General features: G+C 34.8%; 1 protein-coding gene across 6 annotated transcripts in view; it reads right to left on the reverse strand.

The window, feature by feature from the left end:
* Positions 1 to 16,834, reverse strand: part of XRN1 (5'-3' exoribonuclease 1) — a 37,345-nt gene that overhangs the window by 1,374 nt on the left and 19,137 nt on the right. The window contains exons 26-43 of one of the 6 annotated variants that reach the window (XR_015773444.1): positions 16,451 to 16,540; positions 15,363 to 15,498; positions 14,617 to 14,673; positions 13,802 to 13,934; positions 12,654 to 12,723; positions 11,402 to 11,627; positions 10,647 to 10,748; positions 9,918 to 10,013; positions 9,579 to 9,693; positions 8,977 to 9,041; positions 8,472 to 8,582; positions 7,991 to 8,116; positions 7,518 to 7,674; positions 7,015 to 7,190; positions 6,707 to 6,820; positions 6,506 to 6,623; positions 5,353 to 5,504; positions 1,087 to 1,224 (exon numbers count right to left, since the gene is read on the reverse strand). Coding sequence is in view for 4 of the 6 variants with exons in the window: in XM_014256173.2 (XP_014111648.2) it covers positions 4,862 to 5,152; positions 5,353 to 5,504; positions 6,506 to 6,623; positions 6,707 to 6,820; positions 7,015 to 7,190; positions 7,518 to 7,674; positions 7,991 to 8,116; positions 8,472 to 8,582; positions 8,977 to 9,041; positions 9,579 to 9,693; positions 9,918 to 10,013; positions 10,647 to 10,748; positions 11,402 to 11,627; positions 12,654 to 12,723; positions 13,802 to 13,934; positions 14,617 to 14,673; positions 15,363 to 15,498; positions 16,451 to 16,540 (2,335 nt within the window). In the remaining 2 variants the exon portion in view is untranslated. Of the gene's footprint in view, positions 1 to 973; positions 1,255 to 2,132; positions 5,153 to 5,352; positions 5,505 to 6,505; positions 6,624 to 6,706; positions 6,821 to 7,014; positions 7,191 to 7,517; positions 7,675 to 7,990; positions 8,117 to 8,471; positions 8,583 to 8,976; positions 9,042 to 9,578; positions 9,694 to 9,917; positions 10,014 to 10,646; positions 10,749 to 11,401; positions 11,628 to 12,653; positions 12,724 to 13,801; positions 13,935 to 14,616; positions 14,674 to 15,362; positions 15,499 to 16,450; positions 16,541 to 16,834 lie in introns of those variants that run through there. The other 5 variants (XR_015773443.1, XM_088060976.1, XM_088060975.1 and 2 more) reach the window with 5 other exon arrangements.

Consider the following 16,834-nt stretch of genomic DNA (forward strand, 5'->3'; position numbering starts at 1 on the left):
CAACCCAGCTGTTCTTGATGCCTATGATGAGCTATTATGAAAAATAACACAGGGGAGAGTGCCAATCAGATTAATTCCTTGATAAAGTTTCTAATGTGGCAACACAGTTTGGCATGACCTAGAAGGAGCAAGTAATTAGAGACTGGTTAATCCAGGATTAATTGCACATGAAATCTGTGCCCACATGCATGAAGTTTTGCACTCCGCTTGAGGCACAAGAAGTCCTTCCTTTTGTCCAGTTCTGCAACACAAATAAACTTTGACAGGAAATGAGGTGGACTTTAGGACAATCAAGTTGTAAGCCAAGAATTTATCTACCAAAGCAGGTGAAGTGAAAACTGGTGTATTTCACTCTGTTAATGTTTCATTATTTGCCCATTGTTTTCACTTGTCTTAAGGAGTATCTGCATTTGGAGAAGAGCAATGTGTATTAAGATAATGTCCATAACTATGAATAATTTTAAGAAAATGAGTGACTGTGTTCCTGCATATATTTATATATATATATGTGTGTGTATGTGTGTACATATATACAATGAATGGTCATATGCACCTAGAAAATTCAGGGCTGAATAGCACTTTAAAAGAACATTTATTTCAAGTCTAGAAATTAACAAAAAAATATTAAAAAGACAGAAAAATGGCCATCAATGAGGCTTAATTAGAACAAGAGAATGGATATACTAGATGCTGAAGGGAAGAAAAAGCACTTAAGAACTATCGTTTCAGTAAGACCTAGCCATTAAAAATAACTGCAATTACACAAAATACAAGACTAAGTGTGATTATCAACTTTCATAAAGCACTGCCAATGCACTGATGTTTTACGAACCAAGTTTTACCAGAAAAAATAGTTTTAATGAAAAATGTTTTTTCTGTCTGTTCAAATAATAGGAATCAGGTTTACTATATGCACTTGATGGCATTGTGACTATTCCTTTGATTTGTATTGTATTTCAAAGCAGAAATTGAACAGGAAATTTGTAAATTATAGAAAAATAAGAGTAAACATCCACTCAAAAATTGACAGCAATAAGGAACTGTTCTTGGAAGCATGGATTCTTTTAATAAAGATCAGCCACTTACCTCATGATATCAGGTTCTTCAAAACACTTATCAGTTACAGTCTCAATATTCAAGGGTCCTCATGCACCTGAATCTGAATTCTTTTGGCCAAGAGTGTGTATTCATACTGCCCTTATGCCCTTGATGTCACTGTGTCCCCTTTCCAGATACAGAAAGAGAAGAACATAACTGTCTCTCAGTAGTAAGGAAGGCTGATTATGGAATACATAAGGAGATCACATTGCAAATAGAATTAAAAAACATCCTTACTGTAAGTAACAATTACTTCTTTGAGAACAAAAGTCCTATAATTTTTGAATGGGAGCATCCATGCAAAAACTGATATATTTTCAAGTTATCCCTTCATTTAATTTGCTTGAGTTTTCTTTAGTGCTATTATATTGAGATGGCAGAACTCACCATGCAGGGTAACAACAGTTAAGAGTTCATTGACTAATCATTTGAAGACAGTTTATGAAACGCAAGATTTTATCTTGGTGTCTTTTTAAGTTGAGCAATATGACCTGAGTGTTTACACCAATCAGACTTGTTCTATACAGAAACACCAAGTTGCATACACAGTTACACAAAGTTGCAGCAGCTGACTATGCTAAGAGTGTACGCCATTCTTTATGCTGGTTGCTTTAAACAAGCTAATTCACACTAAAATGTGTAAGAGAGACATTAGCACTCTGCTTCTCAGCCACCAGCTGGTTCTCCACCTTGTTAACAATCACTAGGACTGAGCTTACTGGAAAATAATCTTCTTGACTTTTATACGGGGTTGGGTTTTTTAATCTAATTGGTGACAAGGCCAAAGAATTTTTGGAAGATCAGTATCATGTTAAATGCTTTTAACTGCAAGGTAATCAACAGCCTTTTGAAAAACCAACTTTGTATTTTGGTCGCAGTTACAGTTGAAAGTCATCAAGAAACAGGAGGGCAGGTGCTGCATCTGAGAATCACAGAAACTGAGTTTCAAGAGATTTAATTAATATCGTAAACTTCTGGGTTGGAGCATACACAAGTTCCCATGTAGTATTTGGAAATAAAACAGTGAAAATAGGTAATGTTTCTTGTTTCAATATTTAATCCAAGCAGACGCAGACACAGACACAGTTTATAAAATTACTCTATTGCATTAGAGTTCTATATAGCATTTAAGTTTTATGAATGTTTTTCCTTCAGTGTAGCATATATTCATATTCCAAAATATCTTTGCACAGTCTTTGTGCAACTACATGCTAAAAATCTGCAAATGCACACTTAACACTAAACAGCACAAAAAATACATTCTGTATCCATTCATATGCAAATTTAAAACATTTCACTTGGCAGATAAACAATGAAAAGTTATTTTAAAAAAATCAGAAACTACAAAAATGCGCACATAAAAGTCTTCCCTTTTGGATTTTTAGTAAAATACTGCTCTGTATAAGATCTAATGAAAAACTCCAGTGCTTAGAAAATACTTTATATCTATGGGAAAAAGAAATGCTTAAATTTATATCTGTATGAGTTAAACATAATGACCTTGTTAAAATATAAAAATTAAATCAAAGGGGACATTGCAAAGATCAATGCAGATGTCACATCTACCAGGACATGTAAAACTGTAATTAACTGGGCACCAGGCAGTCACTTTCATAGAATAGAAAAACTAAAAATGAGGGACTAACACAATATGCAGCAGCTACAGAATAAAGGGTTTAACCACTGAAACATACTACACATAGCAATTCCACTTGAAGAGGGAGCAGAAATCTTAGTCTGAAGTAGAATAATTAATAAAAATTGCTGTGTTCACTGGTACTTATGAGTATAGCATCCTCCATGACTTTGTTTCTCAAAAATCTGCACGCATTGGGTGTACGGACATATCATAATTCTGTGATGCAAGAGTCTAAAGTATCCATCTCTGTCACGGCAGTTTTCAAATAGGCATTTTCTCTTCTGATCAGATCATTCAGATAGATACAGTGCACTAATTAGATGTCACATAACCACTTCTAAAATATTGGCATGGCAGTATCATATCAGTCTGATGTTCCTAATGAGAATAAAAACCCAAAAAATACAACTTTCCCTTCAACAGAATATGGCTTTGAACTTCTTGAGACTAGATGACTATAAAGAGAATGACAAAATCAATTTAATTTAAGACTGTATGTAGACTATTCCGTGAGTTTTGTGATACTAAGTAAAATAAAATTTTTTAATTTTGTTTTTTACCTCTGTGATCCTTTTTATAGGGCTTGCTGCTATTCTACAAATAGTGCTGAGCTAACAACTGTTTTGGAGAAATGAAAATTAAAAAACACTGTAACACAGTAATAACATGAAACTTCATACTACACCAAGAAATGGAGGCAAAAAAACAAATGAAAGAAAGTCTATGAACTTGCAGACCCAGAATAAAACCTGTTCAGAAGCAACAAAATGAATCACTCAAGTTTGCTTTATTTCTGGTTCCTGGGCCTTAGAGGAAAAATACTTCTTTTTCTAGAACAGATGAAAAATTATATTTAATCCATGCCAGTCAGCAGCACCAACAGAGGTTTCAAATTCATTCTCAGACTGAAGATTTTATATTCATGTCTGTAAGAATGGTACATGTGGGTTAAAAACAGTACGAGGACCTTTGAGCCTTCTTTTTTTTCCTATATGAACAAAAAATCCCATAGTTCTGTCTAAAAATTCAAGCCAGCTTCTTGTCTGAATATTCTTATGGAACCAATAGCAATACTTCCTGACAATTTAATTTTGCAACACAGAAATTCTCTCACAAAACTAAAAAAAATAAATATTAAAAGTCACTAGTAACAAAAAATAACCTACTATAGAGAAGGTTTCAGGGCACAGACTATTAGAGGAAGAAATGGACTCTAAGTAAACATAACTTCGACAGCCATCCAGCAAAATGGGGCGTCTTTAAACTCTGGCCATTTTTATAGCTTAGAAAAAAATCAGGATATCACAAGCATTTAGGAGGCCACGCACATCTGCAGTAAGATAACTTTGTTATTTCATCATCAGAAAACAATTAAAAAACAATTAAATTGGTAGATTAAAAAAAGTTAAATGTACTTTACCAAAGGGGTCTTTTTTTTATTCAATATATCCTATAATTAATCTCCTGGAACAGGCTGTGCAAGAGCAACCACTTTTTGCCACTCCAATTCCAGAGACACAATAACACCTATGTTCTGAAAGCTGTAAAGCTGTTGCCCTCTAGTACAAAACCCAGCAGTTCGTACTTAGAGTGGATTTGGCAATTTCTGTGTAGTCAGCTTTTAGTTACACTGATTCAACGCAGAGGGAGCTGGAATGCCAATATAAAAGCTGCATTTAAATAATTTTTACTTTCTGTCTTATTACACTATTTAAAAATCAAGATAGAGTAGAAAATGTCATGCTAAACACTGTTAGATGCCCAACTTATTACTGTTCCACATCCCTCCCATAAAGCACATCCAACCTGAGTTAAGGTTGCCAATGTTATTGCTGCTTACCCGATATTGTCTGTAAGCCACTGTTTAGAAACCTAGGCACAAGAGATGGCAACCCTAACTCAGTATTTCCTGGTTTTTGCTAATTTAAGTGAAAATAAAATAAGGTTTTAACATAATTTTATGGTTTTAATGACAACCTGAAAATCATAGCAAATAAAATGTTATTTCCTTCTATATTATACTTAAAGTGGCTGGTCTTTTTAATAGAGATTTCTGATTTTTTTAAATGATAGAACATAACAGTGGGGAAAGAGTTTAAGATAAAATACACCTAGCTATCAGATCTATTCTGAAGATTTTGGTGCGCCAAAATTGACAGCCAGTTTTCTTGGCTTTCGCTTGCTGGAAGTGTTTGGTGTTGATTTGTTATGAGGAACACCTGGAGTAGCCACATTGTCTTGAAATGAAACAGTGGATTGAGCAGCTTGAGGAGATTTTAAAGGAGCTGAAGAACTATCTTGCTGAATGTGGTCAGAAGACATTGGCTGTTCATTCTTTAGTGGTGCAGCTTGAGGGGAACTCTGAAACTCCTTGAGTTCAAAGTTTTTCTTGCTAGCAGCCCTTTTTTTAGTTACCTTTAAATTAAATAAATATTATTTAACAGAATGCATTCTCAAAATCTGCAAATATTCCACTTTCAGAAAACATGCATACATATCTTAACAATAATTTTCTAATACTAAATAGTATTTCACAATGGGGGTGCTGTTGTACTCATCTTGTAGTCACATTTTTTTACAAAAAAACAATATTAAGACAAACCTGCTGCTCTTACCTGCAGAGGTATAAACTGGTTGTGAGAACCAACTGGTATAGTTCCTGAAAGAGACACATTTCCTGGATAGGAGCCAGGATAATAATGCTTAGGCACTGGAGTTCCCCAGGACACTGGACCAAACATGTGAGATGACGGAGGCATCATATTAGCTATGGAAATAAGAAATTTTTAGCTCTCTTTCCTCAAAAAATAAAAAAAGGTACAAACTCCCAAGAGCCCAGGACAACCCCGACTACATCTATCTGCATGTTGTTTATCTTTCCAGCCAAGCCTCATACGCCTCATATTTACTTCAAAATGCCTAAGTAGTAATTTATTTATTTACTTATTATTAAAAGCCCCCAACCAAACAGAACTACACCTAGATGACAACACAATTGAGAGCACTAAGGTCGTGGTATCTGCATTCCAGAGTACATATAATGTGGGATCTACACATTCTCAGCTGAGCCAACTGTATCAGCAGAAAGCCGCGATTTAAGTTCCACCATTTTGGAACACAGCAACAGCAGAGAAACCCCATGGAAAAGAGATGTAGCAGCTGCTGTATGAGTTTCTAGGATGCTACAATGGTTCTGACTAATTAATTCCAAGCTGTGAATGGAATTTCAGTAGACTACAAAACAACCAATAGCCAGAAAGAGCACCAGGACTTTTAGCAGTTTTTGGGGGGGTTACTTACCATGCTCATGTTTGGCAGTGTACAAGAGGATTAGCACTTCAGTGAAAGTTGGTTATACACAAATAAAAACAGTATTGCATGGAGAAACATTAAGTATATGGGATGGGGGGAAAATTCATGTAAAAAATCAAGGAAGCTATTTCTTGCAAATTCTGAACTGGGACTATCTGCTTTCAAATAATTACTGTTTTGAAGGAAAAGAAAAATTGAAAAAACACCCAAGACAATGAATAAATATATTCTTGAGGAAAAGAAATAATTAATAGAGATGATTCTTTATACTGAATAAACCTGCACCTTCATGCGAAGAGGGTCATGAACTGTTTTTAAAACTGTGCAGGCATACAAGTACACATATGAAGACCAAAAAATGGGACTTTCTGGAAAGCATTCATTTTCACATAAAGAACCACCAAAATCAGAGGATGTTGTGGTATTATTTGAAGTGTGTACTAGTCAAACACCTACCAGGGGGCTGTGCAAATACTGGAGGAATTGACCCAGGTGGTACAGGAACTCCTAGTGGTTGGTAATTTGGAAACACTGGTGGAGGTGGAGGCGAAGCAAAGTTTACTCCTATAGAACCCTATGAAGAAGGAAACACGTTTACCAACAGATGCAGTACAAAACACAGAGACAAAGATTTGCAGAGATTTTTTACATCCTCACCAAGCGCTGTAAAGCAAAAAGGGCAGCTTTCTCCTTTGCTTCAGCTTCGGAATGACACTGTGGTCCGTGAACCAATAATCCATTTGACAGCTTTATATGGCAAACGGTCATGGTCTAGAGAATTGAGAGACAAGATTTTTGAGGGAATTTGTTTGTTTGACAGAAATTTGTTTGTTTGTTTTAAAAAAAGGCAACAAAGGGAGCTAAGGTTTATTTTCAGATAGGTTTCAGTGGTTAGTCTAACTATTTAATATAAAACAGTTGATAGAAAGTTGAGAACTTGTACTTTTGCAGAAATAACATTTTACCTGTGGTGTTTTTAGGAAAGAGAAATCTGGTTGCGCCATTCCAAGAAGAGAACAAATACGAGAAAGCTCAGAAACAGTAGACAGTGCAGGCTGCGGACAAGTGAAAGGGTGACCTCCAGTTTCTATCGCTGGTGTGTTCTGGGGGCCTCCAGGGCTATGCTTGTTCATATAAGCAGCTGACAAAAGGGGAAGAAAAAAAAAAAAGCTGTATCACAATTATTTCCTTCACTAAAAGGATGGCAACCTGGTTAAAAAAAAACAAAAACAAACAAACAAACAAAAAAAAAAAACTTATTTGATTTTTTCCTGGTATTTTCCTTGTTGTTTAACAAAATCCAAGAGACTATATCTGAAGGGAGTTTTAGATCCAAATACAGAAGTAGAACTAAAAAAAGATGGAAGTTTTATTACTATATTTTGATAAACAGTACCCTGCTGAAACTGTATTCTAAAATGTCACTACAAGGTGAAGCTCTGAATCATGAGCTGATGATTAAACATACCCATTTTTTTTGTTGGTCTGAATTGCAAAGCAGCTCCATGGCAATCCTGTCTACTAGAGGGAGCAGGAACATCATTAACTTGTGATTTCACTTCATTCTTTGTTTGCAGATCTGAGCCATCTATCTTCAAAATCTCTTTGAGCATCTGTGTTCCTTTCTTTAAAAATAAAATAAACCAGTCAGGAACATGCTGGCATTCAGATAACATGACCTTCCTAACACTGATTATCATAATTGGTAACAGAATCTGACTTCTTATTTTCCAATCAGTTTTATTTTATCAAAGCAGAGGTAACAGCTTCTTAGCATAAACAAAGGTGTTTGCTAATTTTCTTTGAGAATAGCTAATTAAAAAATCATTAATACATTTTAAAAAGCAGTATGAAGTTTCATGGAGACTCTTTAAATAGAAGCATTGATGCTAAGATAGCAGATGCCAAACTGCAATGCAATGATTTCTGCAGTATACAGACCATAGCAAATGACTGTGGTGACAGATGTTCCTCGTTTGTAGCTCTCGCTTCCTTGGAATAAGTCTGCACTTCATTTTCTTTGGAAATTTTCAAAGAAGCTAGAAGGCTTTCCAGTTCATTGTCCTTCTTAAATTAAAAAAGAAAAAAGGTACATCAACTAAGTGCATTTACAAGCAGCTGCAAGAGGAGGGGTATATGAATTTGAAGTTCGTTTTATTCTTATTCAGATTTTTCCTCTCTTAGCTTGGGCAGGTCTCAGTCATGTCTGTTCAGAGTGTGAACAGATATGCAGAGACTGCATCAAGTTCTGCATATTAGAATATGCAAATATTGACCAAGAGAGAACTGATTTAAAGAACAATCAAAGTTACACAGGTTTGCCTTGTTTTTTAAACATGAATTTGCACACAAATTGGAACAAAATGGACTGGAAACTGAAGTAACTCAAAGACCACAAGACAGTCAACTCCTTAGATCCTACCTTTCCACCTGTGCAGGGACCATCAACTGCAGCCTTCTGAATTAAAGGCATGTTGGGACTTCCATTCCTCTTCAAAAGTTTGACATTGTACTTATTCGCACCTGTGAAATTCTGAAATACATTGTAGCAAGTATTACTGAATACTCTATTACTCATTATAATACAATCATTAGAAATGCATCTGCAAAGAGCTTTCACAAGCTCTACACAAGCAATATTCTTAGAGGATTTCAGCTTATTGAACACCTAGCATTTGTATTTTCCCATTACAGTGTAGCTTTTAGAGTCTAAGAGGAATAGGAAAATTGTTTGGTAGCATCATACACTTTATGCACTTTCTCTCATATTTTGTCTCTAAACTTCTAATGAAAAAAAATTCCAAAATAAATTTCTGACTAAAAGAATCAACTAAGATGCCAGTTAAAGACAAATCTGTAAAATGATAAATCACATCAGAGTAAAATGAAAAGAAAAGAACAGATTTACTCAATACAGACAAAATTACCTGTTGGTTTGACATTTTATTATGTGGTTGACTTTCACCTCTTGTAACTTTGGAATCTTCTTTAACTACAAAAGAATGCATTCTTTTAAAATGCTCTTAAAAACTGTAACAGTCAAGACTCAAAACAATTAGTAACTCCATACAAATACACAGAGTTGCATTAATTTGAATGGATTTATCAAATGTTTAATTCTTACTTCATATGTCATTTAGTGTATGCTTTTCTTGCAAGATAAAATAAAATGAAGTGCATCAATATATATAAATATTTAATAATATATTTAATTTTCTACTTTACAAATGTCATCACAAGCAGATTTTCAAAGACGTGTGTTTTTTTGTTTATTTTTTATATTAGATGGGTAGTAAGTCAACCAAACAAAGAACAGCTTGCCTAAAAGATTCAGGATTAAGCATGGAACAATCTAGTATGTACACCAGGGATATTATTTGACAGTAACAAGTACAATGTAGTGTATGTAAAATTATAATAAATTATTTCCTGTCAATAACTACAAAAAGCTAAAATCATCAGACATTTCAATGAAGGCCAGAACAAGCAATTAGTTCCCCTAAACAAAGTTTCTAATTATAGTACTTACATTTTTTATAAGGCTCCTGTTTTCTTTGCTGGCATTTAAAGCTGCCGTCATTGAAGCCTGGCTTATAAAACTGATGGCCAGTTCCCAGCTTGATTTCCTGAGGTAGAACTGCACCCTAGGGTTTCAAACATCAAAGCTTAACCAGAAAACTGGGTATCTATTATTTACATAGTAGTGCCCTATGATTACCCCTTTCCAGAGCTATGCATACTCTATGTAACACCGCTTTCATCCAGAGCATTTAATTGTAACATTAAGTTTTCTGATACAATGAACCGATGTATGATAAGCACCTTCACATTCTGAATGCAGAGATCTGTTTAAAGTTTCTATACAAACCTTCTCATGCATGTTTTGTTGAACGTGATGAGACTTCCCAGAACTCTGCAATGACTGCCATATGCTGCAGAATTCATCATCTTGCTTACTCTGTGCCTGACAAAATAAAAAACAAGACCACCAACAAACTCAGCAGCAATAAATGCAACTTTTGAACAGCCAATATATATATATATCAAGACATTCTGGAAATTGTAAGGTGCAAGTTTAACAGTCCTCAGATGATAGTTATTTTCATACTGACATGAGTACAAAGTTGCAGGTAATTAATTATGAAACAAGCTTCTGTAATGGACTGCAGTTACAATTTTTACCAAGATTCACTACTAGACTGAAATGAGCTTAGTTTGATGATTAAGTATAATGAAACTCAGACAACAGTTCAGAATGGTTTCAAAAGCATGCCTTCATACTGGGAGTTTGATTTTATTATTAATGATTTATTTTGTAAGGCTTTGCCAACATGGCTCAATTACTTCATTACATTACAGATATGTTACCACAGAACTGAAGCCCAGCTATGCAAAAAGACACTTCTAAAAATCTAGTATCTAAACAAGCATAAGACAGGATATTATATTCATCCAAGAACTGAGAGCAGTTCTGATCTAAAACATCTGATGTACTAAAACAAAGCAGTTTATTAACCATGAGAAAAGACACCCACCCTGAACAGAGGGCCAAAACAGAGACATTTGGGTCCGATACTAAATGAATCCGAACACTCACTTTATTTTTCTGATTGCCACTCAGAAATGATCCTTTCTGGGGTGAGTTTGAGTTGCCCTGATTTTCAGCCCTGAGATTGTAATGCTGTCTTCCATTCAGTTGCTAAATCATTGAAAAAGGAAAAAAAAAATAAAATCAGAAGTGTTACATTGTCTTAAAAGAAAAAGTGCTTTCTTTAGAAAATACCATGAAAAACATGAGATAACTGTTTTCAAACACACAGCAACATAAAGTTTCTAATTAAGCTAAGTTTCTTTAAAGAAATCGGTTGTTTAAAAAATAAAGTGCCATTAAACCAGAAAGAAACTCAACTCACTTGTAATTTTTCCTCCTATATTATAGTTTCAAAATAAATTATAACTAAGAAGCAAAACTGAAATGGAAATCATGTCTTCCCTTTCTAAGCATGGACAAAATGCATATGGAAGCACTAACTGGATCAAAGCTTTAAGGAAATATTTGCATCTCTGTCTAAACACACTATTTGTTGACACCAAATGTGGTGTCACTGCTCCAAACTAAGTATCTGTCTCTCAGAAAAGCAACTGGAGTTGTTCAGAGCAAAACCACTGTCAACAAGGAAATTTTAAGTCCTTTTCATTATTAGATTAATTCATTTCTCCAGCACAAGACTTATTCTACTTCTAATATATTGACATGAAAACTAAATTTTGTTCAGACCAACAAAGATAACCATGTCATTATTTCAGATTCTGGGGAAAAACATTTTTGTACAAAAACAAGGAAAGTCTTACTTGAGTAGGAACAAAAAGGGAGCGAGGAGAATGGTTGAGGCCTCCCAGGTGCACTTTTTGTGAGCATACAGATGACAGATCAGATGCATATGAGTTGTAGTTATTCACTGCTGGCTGAGGTTTAACTATGGCCATCAGCTTTTGATTTCCCATTTCTGACCGACTGCCATGAGACAGGTTAATTAAGGCACTTGAGGGCAGACGATAACCTCTGGCAGGTGAGCACCTTGAGAAAAGTGAATTCCATAGTTGTTTCATGCAGTTTAATTGTTGCCAAAAGACAATGACTCGAGTCTGAACAACAGAGGCTGAAAACTATGCAATACTGAAATCTAGTAGCATTGCAGACAACCTGAAACCCATGGCTCCCCTTGCCCTCTGGCTGTCAAACAGTAATTAGCACTACTCTCCATTTCTATTGTACCTTTCAGTGCCGAGCTTAAAGAAATTTTAAGGTGAATGAATTGTTATAGCACAGTTCTGCAGTAAATATTTCTGTAAAAGAACCAGAAAACAATATTCTTTTATTTTTCAGAAATGAAAACTGAAGTTTCACGTTCAGTAGCAGAATTACAAATTGAAGTTAAGCAGCATTTCTGAACACTGAATGTTCTGTGTTACAGGACATAAAAGGGCTATGGCTGCTGAATGCAGGTAGATCTCCTCTAACTTCCATCATTAATACCTTAGTTTAGATAAGAACAGTAAAATGAAGCCTACTGGGTATATCTGAGCACTTAGAAGTTTAGGTGTTTACTTCCAATACAGAAGAGTCATCACAATTCTTAATACAAAAGCACCTCCACCTCCTGAAGAACAGTTCAGGCTTTTAATGGTATCAACTATTGGGTTCAGAGTCCCTCCTGCAGAGGAACATAGGCCTTCTGGCTGGTTTTTAATCTACATGTTGAATACATACTGATAAGAACTTATTTTCTACATATTTGTTTAGAAAGACATCTGGATCTAGTGCTTTATTCTGCTGGTTTGTATTTCCTTTCTGCAAGTCAGAAGTTTATACACTAAAAAAGCCAAAAGAGCATTTCCACAATATAGCATGCTTCACAAAAATTATCACTACTCAAAGAAAATCAAGAAACACAGAAAAAAGAAAAGCAATAAAAACCAACCCAACACTGCCAAGAAACAAAGTTTTAAGAAGAGGCATTAAACATACTCAACCAAACCAAAGCAAACAATTTCATGCCATCTCTATCAATGGCATGAAATGACTGAACTCCCCCACACAAACCTTATAGTGAGGCCTCCAAGGAATTCTTCATCAAATAAAACTTCAAAGAGCACATCTGTTTCTCTAGTAGCTATAGGAAACAAAATAAAACATCATCCTATACAGTTACTTCTATCTATATTATGTAAATATCTATCTATATTAGTTATACAATAAAAAATGGAAAGATCAAAAATGATCAAGAGATTCCCAAATAATTTCTGAGTAATTTAATTAACAGGAATTTGGAAATACTTCTCAAGGTCTCACATATGTCCGCCCTTTAAGATATAATTTCAACAGTAATGTACCATGCATTACACCTTACCAATGTGCATTAATATAACTGCAGTTTATAGCAGTATGTCACAGTTGTCAGAAAAGAGATGCAAGCCACTTCTACTTTCAGGCTATCAGAAGCTAACAGCTTTAATATTAACTTCTTGCATAATGATAGACTAATACACCTATAAAATCATTGTATCTAAAAATATGGAGAAAACAATATTTTTTCAAAAAAGTGCACCCAAGTCTAGTCTCTTTGAAATTGTTAGATGTAAACTGAATGAGAAAGCAACTACTGAAATGGAAGGTAAGAAAACCATTTGTAATACTCTGTATCAAATTGCTACACTCTATGGGGCTCAATAAATCCTTCTTGAAGTAGATTTATGGTTAATCTTCTTGTCAAACAAGGTATAAATCCATGCCAATTAATAGAAATGGAATATCACAGAATAAAAATAAAAATTCAAAGTAAATCTATTTAAGACAAATCATAAAGCTTTATGTTCAATGTAAGTATTAAGGCTAATACTTGGTTTAATGTCCACTTAACTTTGCCCATATTTTCCCATAACTTCATTTTGTTCCTTTTCTGATCTGCCTTCCTGATATTAAGAACAAATGAAGAGTGATTTATAATTCATATAGGAAGGAACATAGGATAAGTAATTTTTTATTCAAATAAAAGCTGTGTAACACATGAAATTAAAATAAAAGACTTGTAGGTTTGATTCAAAACAGTACATGTCATTAACAGCTCCAAGTTGCATATGCTACCTAGTGAGAAGTACATGCACAACCATTACACAAAACACTTTCCTGAATCCTGCTTTCATATTACTAGCTGAGCTGTTACATAGCTACAATCAGGAAGAAAATATTACCTCCTTTAATTCCAATAATGGTGCCTCGTAGACCAACAGGAACAGAAAAGTTCTCTCTTACATTGACAACACGGTCAAACAGCCTGTACTCTGCATCTCGATCTGGAACAACCCCCTTCTGCTGTTCTAATGGCTGACAATAACCAAAAGACTGTGTTAATGGATGCAAAACAATAAAGACTACAATAAAAATGCAGTTATAACAATATCTGAGACCCACCATAAAGTAAACTTTCTGAGGGAAAAAAAAAAATAGAACCACCTCCCTACCCCCCAAAATTAAAAACCTTCCCTGTCCAGATTCAAAGTAAGCTTTCTTTTTCTCCCCTTGCAACTCTCACTCACTGCTTCTGCCTGAAAATGTGCTGTACACAAGTTGATCAAGAGGATCAATTCAGACAGACAAAACATCATGTGTAACCTGCCTATATCAGTAACATGGGCAAGATGAGCAGTTGATCCTATGTGAATAGGACTGAATAAAAAGTGAAACATAGGAAAAGAGACAGCAGAAAGCCCATTTTATTTTGCCTTTCTTATAGAGCCAGTAAGAACTGTAGAAGCATAAAGGACAGAAGGTAGAAAAAACCTGAAAAAAATCAGTGCCTGACATGACATAGTTTGTAGTTAGAAGAAATTCTCTCCTTGTAGAGGCAGACTACTGTTTTCAAAATTATTTTCTAGAAGGCATAATAAAATCTTTCCTTTCATCAATACTGGTATAAAATTCCATTCTCCTGAAGTTGGTAAGCTTAGGTAAAATAAATATGATCTGGACAACTTAAACCCCCCACCAACCCATTTACATTACTTACTCTGTACAGCAAATGGGGTTTCACAGTTACTCGCACCTTCTTGTTGCTTTTCCTCTGCTAAAGGAAAGGAACAGAAAGTCTTTACAAACCAGTGTAGGAACAAGCACTGGAAGAGGTAAAACAAAACTCCTGAAAAGAGCATGTAGAATTCTTTAGTTTCTTTTATGTAATGGTATAGAGCTATGATGAAGTCTTTAGAGTAAGTCTAGTTTTTAAAATATGCTGGATATCATACCAAACCATTAGTTGTCTAATTCCAGATTTCACACCAATTTTCTAAGATGTCCTTGCAAGTTACTTCAAAAAAAAAAACCAGCCCATTATTTCATTTGGCTTTGTCCCTAGCTTTTACTTTAGTAATTTTCTTGGCCACTTTTTTCATCTGTGGCCTTCAGAAAATAACTTTCTAATCTTCTGCAGACCAAAGAGAAACTGCAAGGGAAGAACAACTGGGATTGCACATAAAAAGAGCACTTTGGTATTTTTCAATACTGATACCTGTTCCTTTACAAAACCACCAAAAGGCACAGCTCAGAGTATGTCCCACTCACAAAGATTAATAATAGGCTCTTCTAAATTTCTGAGATAATTCATATTACAAATCCAGATTTTACATTATGTTCTGTGCCCTTTTTCTTTGGAATGGCAAGCAATCTTCAAATGTCTTATTTAAATTCAAGAACTTCAAAAATAATGAGCACTGCTTTTTGGTTGACTCCTGCTCACAATGACACCAAGCTGCATACCTTGCATTTCTCTATTTCTTCTTCAATTTTCTCAACAATAGCTGCATCCAAAATTTGCAAGTCACAAGATGAGCGAGACAAAGCAGACACAGGATGTGCTTTTAACCAGGCAACAATTTCTTGCACTTTCTCAGCTCTGAATAAAAAATGGCATGAATGAAAGCTTTTAGCTGCATAAACCAGGCATTTTACCATGTTCCCTAATTAAATCGGTCAAGTATTGTCATACAGGCACACTGATTGTATATATTCATAAAGTAAGGGAATCTAAAGGTTCTGTATCATTTAAGAAGAGTCAGAATTATATAGTACTGTTTCAAAATCATAACCCAAAATTTTGTTTCAGAAAAAATAAATTATTAAATTAATTAAAAGTATTCAGCAAATTTAGTTTGCATCCAACCAAGAAACTGTGTCCAGATATGATTAGTGGCTCTGTGACCAGCTGTTTCTCACAATACAGGAAGAAAATTTCACAGGGGAGACTCTCTGGTAAAATGGAGAAAAAAAATGGAGATTCTTATAGGAGAAGAGTCCCACACTGGTGTATCTCCAGGTAAGAGTCCTGCAGATTTACTGACTAAAACCTATGGATTTGGTTTATTGTCTAATAACTAGAGTTGTTTCAAGTTACCATACTGTGTCTGGAACTAAGTTTGCTATTCTTCTCCCATGTTAATGTGTACTAAAAACGTGCAAAACACTTCCAACTCTGTAAGACTTATTTTTCAAATTCCAAGTGATTTTAGACAATTACTTGGAATAACAATTATTGGTTATTTTTTTAAGATTTTATTTATGCTTAGTCATAGCTATGCTTAGTGACAGCTATTTTTAAAGCAAGAATTATGAAATAGCCACTGAAAATTATATTTCTCATTTACTGGACTTGAGGTTGAAGTCTGACAGAAACTTGGACCCCATGACTGGAAAGCACAGCATACAAATAATGTTTTCAGCCATCACTGAACAATCAGGCTGTTGGTGGAACAGCAAGGTTTCATTTACACTGCATGAGCATTACCAATTTCACAGCTGTCAGTCTTTATTCTCCTTATTGTAGAAAAGAGGTAATGACCATATCTTACCCATTTTCATCCTCTCCAGGCCAAATGTCATCTTCGTAGCAAATATCTTCCTGGCTGTTCTTGGCTACATAATTAAATAGTTCAGGCACCCTAAAAACCCCCAAATAAATGGAACATAACTTTAGTTTCACATTAGTACAGACCACAAAAAAGCGCCATCAAAGTCAAGTTTGGTGGGCTTCAAAAGTTGTGAAGCCCAGATGGGTTATTTTTTACTTAATTTACTATCATACTGCTAATTTTTCCAAGGCAAGCTGCTAACAAAATTACTCTGTCACAAAACAGAACACTGATATAGAAGAAACAAACTCATCATTCTTAGAAGACCTGTGACCAGAGGACAAATTCCAACAACTGATACCAAAGTGGGTAATTTGGATGAAG

Source organism: Pseudopodoces humilis, chromosome 11 (assembly GCF_049639895.1).
Source record: "Pseudopodoces humilis isolate 2021_Gansu_Grassland_sample_001 chromosome 11, ASM4963989v1, whole genome shotgun sequence".
Classification (NCBI taxonomy): domain Eukaryota; kingdom Metazoa; phylum Chordata; class Aves; order Passeriformes; family Paridae; genus Pseudopodoces; species Pseudopodoces humilis.